This window comes from Alligator mississippiensis, chromosome 2, assembly GCF_030867095.1.
Source record: "Alligator mississippiensis isolate rAllMis1 chromosome 2, rAllMis1, whole genome shotgun sequence".
Lineage (NCBI taxonomy): Eukaryota > Metazoa > Chordata > Crocodylia > Alligatoridae > Alligator > Alligator mississippiensis.
In genome coordinates this window covers 218,398,855-218,405,295 of record NC_081825.1, presented here as the reverse complement: position 1 = coordinate 218,405,295, position 6,441 = coordinate 218,398,855, and the positions used below count along the sequence as shown (strand labels likewise).

The following is a 6,441-nucleotide window of genomic DNA, read 5'->3' as shown; positions in this document are numbered from 1 at the left end:
TCAGCCAGCACCATGTCAATGTGAAGTCACCCCCCCCCCCCCCCAACCACTCCGAGAGGAGAAAGCAAGGCATCAAAGCCCAGGTGCCCGGCCCCTGCCCGGCTCCCGGCGAGACAGGAGGTGGCGGGGCTGGAGGGAGAGAGGGAGGGAGGGAGGGAGGGGGCTGGGGTGGGGTGGGGAGGATGCTGGGGGAGATCTGAAGAGGCAGCTCCTGGCTCCTCGCCTTGCGGAGCCCCGAGGATTACACCAGGAATTTGCTGCCACTCCTCGGACGCCGGAGGGGGTCCAGGATTTGCATCCCACTGAGCACCATAAGCTCTCGGACCCTTGAGAAGACAGGGGGGACCATGGCATCGGCAGAAGGGTGAGAGGGACACTGGCACGGGCAGAGGTGGGGGGTGCTGTATGGGGCTGGGGGTCTAGTTGCATTTCATCTCTTTCATTGCCACCCTCCCCACCCCCTTCAGCCACACGGGCAAGGGGGTGGGGGATGGAAGCGGTCAAAGGCAGCTCTAGCAGAGGCAGGCAGGAAGGCATTTCCCAAATAAAAAAATTAAAAACTGAACCTTCTGGGAAGGAGGCATCTCCTAACCAGGCACTGGGTGCTTAAGCCTTGGTGGGACCAAGATGAGCTGGACCTACCTGCTTCCCAGCTGGGGGTGGGCTCAAATAAAGGAGTCACAAAAGATACCACTTGAAATCAAACCAAAAAAAAAAAAAAAAAGAAAGAAAGAAAGAAAGAAGAGGCAGCTCTACCCCAGGAAGGGAAGTGAGAAATTAACACCCTCCCCCCACCAAAAAAAAAAAGTCCCCCAAAACTTCCTAAGGAGTTTTGCAATATTTCAGATCTGTCTCAGGAGCAAGAAAGGCTGGAGAGCTCTGGGTTGTTACACCAGAGGTGTTAGGGGAGGCGCTCCATAGGTGAGCAGGGAAAATCCTTCCCCTGCTCTTGTGAAACCTCTGCCAGGACAAGCCCCATTGAGCTGGGCTTGTCTGGTTCTTGTGCAAAGCAATGTCTGGCTGCCAAGGGTTTCTTCTGATCTCCTGTGATATTGTCTAGTATTAGCAGGAGTCTGGTGTGAGCCTTCTCTTTATCCCTGGGACGTTGTCAGGTTGTATCAGCGTGATCTGCTCTGGACTGGACTGTCTGAGGACAGGATGCAAAAGGAAGCACTGTTTATATAGATTGGTTGTGTGTCTCTCGGGCTGAAAGTCTTGATGAGCTGATTTAAGCAATCCAGAGCAACAGGGCACATGATTGTAAAGTGAATGTCACAAACCTAGGCAAAGAAATGTACTCCCTTTGCCAGACAAAGTTCTTTGGGTGAATGCAATATCTTTTATTAGACCAACTTAAATAGTTGGAAAAAAATTTTTTTAAAAGCTCCCTTTGCCAGGCATTAGCCCAGGTGACTTGAGAAACATGGGTTGAAAATACAGGCTCCATTTCCGTAACCGTGTTAATCTGGGCAAGAAAAATTAATTCCATGTGTATTCACAGCTGAACTCTTGCACATTAAATGGACAGAAACTTTCCTCTGTGCCAGCAGTAGCACAGACTCTTTGGTACTATGCTGCCTCTGGAGGGAATTTATAGATCATATTTGTACATGACTGCTTTGGTAACTGCAGAGCACTTCAGGATTTACCAATGAAATTAGATATGATGAACAAATAAATGAACCCAGGAGGGAAGAGGCTGAGAGGCTGAGAAAACCAGGGTATAGTTAAATGACTGTAGCTGTACCTCATCATACCATCATCCTTGGCTCCAATACCCCAATGGCAATTCTTTCCTGTGAACCATCTGCACAGATACTTTTTTCTTTTCTTGTGAACTATGAAGTATTCCTTAGGTGTGTACTTATTTCAGAGACCCCTGGACAAGGTGTTATCTATTACAAAATTGTTTTTACAGGAAACATAAGACATCTACCAGAAACAGATCGATAGGGTTTATCGATTTCATATGAAACGAACATTTAAAAAATGTAATAATAATAAGAGGTGCCTTTTAAACTAATTTATTTTGGAGATGGAGAACATAGAGAAGAGGGATTCCAGAAATATACATTTTTCTCTGTTGTCATTGGGGCATAATTAAAGCTGTGAGCAGTTTTTGAGGATGGGAAAAGCATCGAAAGTCTTGGCATTGTCTTCAAACTCTCAGGGATATCAGCCTAGACTAATAAAAGTAGGCAGCATCAAGGAAGGATTTCATTAGACATCTGTATTTGAGATATGAAATGTACTCTGTTCCCCATGTCTCAAACTCTTTCTTCAGATGTGAACAAAAAATCAGTCTGCTTTTGTGAAAGAGCATCTCTCCTAAATCACCTGTCCCCCAAACTGACAACAAAACCCAAGCCAAAGGAAAAGAACAATCCTTTCTTCTTCCCATCAGATAAATATTTGGGGATAGCGCTGAGATTTGTACTGTGGTCTAGAGGTCAACAATCTCAGATTGCTGGGCAAAAAGGAAAAGTAAATTCTGGACTCATAGATTTCCTCCAAGAATGGTTGTCCACCAGAACAGGGTCAATTATCCAGAATGCTCCAAAGGTCTGCTGCTTCTGCAGTTGTGCACAGTCTCTCAGGTGTACTTTTTCAGTGGAGAAAAGACAGGGTAAAAAAACAAAGCAGAAATGACATACAGGTTAATCTGGCATTCAGCTCTTGAGTTTTGTGTCTGATGAAAGCATTGATGTTCAGATAAACATACCCTTGGGGGTATATACCATGTTCACATTTTAATCCAGTGTTTTTCTGGTGTGTTATTTCAATCAAGTCTTTTGGTTGAATGATTTATCACTAGATGGAGGAATTTACAGAAAACAAAAAATAGTCTCAGTGTTGTGGCTCTCAGAAACGTTATAAGCTATTTAGCAAATAACACCTCAAAACACCAACATTTACAGAGAGGAAGACAAACATTTATTCAATTCTCAGGAAGATGCTGACTATGTAGAGCTAGGAGTTACAAGGAAAAGAAATTGCCTTGTTTCACTATTTCCAGTAAATAGTCGCTTCCCCTTTTCATTTGATCTTTCAGACTTTAGTCCCACATGATATCCTATTGTCCAAATGGGATGGAGGGAAGGCCAGAATCTGTTCAGAAGGGTTGTTTGCCAGCAACACAACTGTCACAACAAGACTAAATAGAAAATATAGACAATATTTCAGTTGAAATACAAAAATCAAGCCCACGTGGCTTACAAGTCAATGTTCCTTTAATTTGAACCTCTGTGGTTATGCTTACTGCAGATTATGCTGCCCAGTATAATGAGTCTTCCTTTTAGAGTCCTCCTGACACCAATTGCATTATTAAGATGGCTTTTGGGTGACTGGTTGGATTTAGAAATACCCAGTAAGTCACTCAGGAAGAAAAGGCTAGAATCAGTAACTGATGGTATTCTATCTATTGCAAAATATTCATTAACATAACTACACATTCTTAAGATGCCCATCACCAGTGTACCTGGTGTAGAACTTAACTTCCATGGGCTCAGTCCTGCAATGTACTGAGTATTTTGATCCTGATTTAGCATTTAGGCATTTGTTTTACTTTTAGTGTGTGAGAAGTACTGTATTGTTAAGTAGTGCTGCTCACATGCCTACAGATGAGCATGTGCCTAAGTGGCTGTTGAATCAGAGTTGGAGTGTTCATTGTCAAACACGACCAAACCACATACTGTAGATTCTAGTTGCAGAGTATAAAATGTATAATGGAAGTGGGATCAAGCCTTATACCAAATAAGAGTTTTATACTTTATAGAGGGAGACAGTCTTATACATAATTATTGCTTTCAAAGTATGTATGCAATTAGAGAGGTGCTTGAGTTACAAGATTTGGATTTATTTCTGAACATACCCCAAAGCATAGGCATTTTGGCAAGGAGGTATTAGCAATGGTGGATGCAGAGGGGGTGCAGTGATATGGACACCCCCCCCCCCCCCCGAAGATGCTGTGAGAACAGCTGTTGGGGACTTTATTTGTTTTTTAAGTTCCCCAGTCAGGTAAGAATATCAACCCCCTCCACTTCCCCTCCATGCTCAGCAGCAAATCCCCGCCTTCCCTCCTCTCCCTTACCCACCACTGTTATTATCTCCTGCTGCCCCAAGGCCAGGGGGAGGCTTCAGAGCTGCTTTTTCCCCTCCCTGGAGGGGCTCTAGGGGGAGCTAGACTCAGTTAGGAACAGCAACCACAATGAGGGAACATCTAGGGAATTAGGTGGAGAGGAGGAACCCACCCACTGCTGCTGCTGTCCCCTCTGCCCAGGAGTGGGGGCAAGGGGAAACTCCATAGCTGTTCCTGCCTGATCCAGCCACGCTCCATCGGGAATTGGGCTCAGCCAAGGACAGCAACAGTGTTTGGCAGTGTTGGACAGGTTCCTTCCACTCCCTGCAGATGTTTTCTGCCAGCCTGGGAGCAGCCTGGGGGAAGGAACCTGCCTACTGCTTCCCCCTGCTGCTGTCCTTAGCAGAGCCTAGCTCCCCACAGAGTGCAGCTGGAATGGGGCAGTGATGGCTCTGAAGCCTTTTGCTGCCCCTAGTCAGCTGGTGACAGTGGCAGTGGTAGGCAGCAGGGGTGGGAACTGGAGAAGAGGGGAAAGGGCATGTTGCTGAGCCCTGAGGAAAAGGGAGGGGAAAGAAAGACTGTTATGTGACTGAGGAACTTAAAGAACTCAGATGCTTTTCCTGCAGGGAGGGGGGGAGCTGGGACCATGGGTGTAGCCACCCCTGCAGGGGCAGTTAATGCTCCCACATCCCCCTTTACAAAATCCTGGATCTGCCCTCGGGCATTAGGCTGTCTCTCTGGGTTTAGATTTTACATTTCAGTGTTTTTTTGGGGAGGGAGGGGAAGGGAAATCAGATCTGGAGTTTGGGTTGAGGATCACGCCTAGAAGAACATAGTCACTTTGAGACTTCTAGCATTACATAACATTTGTGTTAAACCAGGGGTGGCTGACCTATGGCATGTGTGCTGCAACTGGCATGGGCAGCCTCTGTGTGCTGCATGTGGCAGATCAGGGAGGGGGAGGCTACACACTGGCAGATTGGACAGGAAGCAGAAAACAGAGCAGCAAATTGAGCAGGGGAAGGGGGTTGGGGTGGCACTTGGGGAGATGCAGGTCTTAATTTGTGGCATGCTTGTCAAAAAGATTGGCCCCCGCTATGCTAAACAATCAAAAGGCAAGATTTAAATAGACACGTATAGACATAAATTACAAACTAAAACCAAGGAAAATGGTACGTAAAATTGGACATGTTTTTACATTTGACAGTACAGAAGCCTCATGTTATTTACCGTATCTAGTGATCTGATTAATGCAAAGTCTTAGACACTTTATAAGTGTATATGCAAAGAGTATTTGTGTAATTACTATACTGTGTGCCAGCAGAGTTCTTCCCCTATTCTGAATGGTACATATCTACATAGTGGGCACATCTACATGTGTCCCTGACTGTGCAGTTGGTACTGTGCAGTCATTTAGTACTTGCTTCAGCAATCCTAGCAGCTCACAGGTCATTTTTGACCCTACTGTGTAGTAGCTTGTTGCTACTGTGCAGTAATGGCAGTGTCATGGTTAGTGCCCCTTGACGCTACATCACTGTCACCGTAGCTTGTGGCTATGGCAACGCAGTGTCTCGTATAAGTGTGTCCACTATATATAATCCAAAATTAACCCCTTGCTAGGATTTGGCTTTATTTATGTATCTCAGTTTACGCTAACATGATATGAACTGTATCCTAAACTTTTTCTCCCAGTTTAGCTCTTCCTAGAGTTTCTTGAAGGACACTTTTGTCTCTGTCCCTTGTTTCACTGAGGGGGGCATATGAACAGCTGGTATAAAGGGAGTTGATGGACACACCTGATTTAACCTTAGAGTGAGTCAGCAGAAGTACTCCTGCTTTTCTCTTCAGGGGTCAAGCACCTCGCACTACAGTAAATCTATAGATGAGCTGTATATCCATCCTTGTCTACAGGATCTCAGAGTCAGCTGCACTGTTTTGCACATAATGTACTTTGCTTCACCTGATTTTTTCATTAAAAACTTATTCATGAACTTCTACTTGAGAAATCAGTTGAAATATATGGACATGTATTCCTGAACATTTTGGATTTGGAATCCTTCAAATTTAGTTTGCTGTAGTTTTTACTACATGTGCAATTCTGAATGGTGTGGTAGATGCTTTACTTTGTATTCCATCTCTCCTACATTTGTGGAACAGAAGAAGTGGATAAAGCACACAAATGAGAGACATGGACTACGGCGCTGACCTGTTCATTGACATCAACAGCAAAACTCCCACTGACTTCCATGGAACAGGATAAGCCCCTTTGAAAGATAAAAAGGTATTTTTTAAACCTAGCTGATATACTACAGCAACAATTTCAAGGACAGATGTCACATACACTTAGACAAAAGAAATCATAT

The 6,441-nt window shown here is 44.7% G+C and overlaps 1 protein-coding gene across 1 annotated transcript in view; it reads left to right on the top strand.

Annotated features, from left to right (window-relative positions):
• Nucleotides 1-203: 203 nt before the first annotated feature.
• Nucleotides 204-6,441, top strand: part of SLC1A2 (solute carrier family 1 member 2) — a 137,526-nt gene continuing 131,288 nt past the window's right edge. The window contains exon 1 of the mRNA XM_019476719.2: nucleotides 204-364. Within this exon, the coding sequence (XP_019332264.1) occupies nucleotides 348-364 (17 nt within the window). The 5' untranslated portion in view covers nucleotides 204-347. The remainder of the gene's footprint in view (nucleotides 365-6,441) is intronic.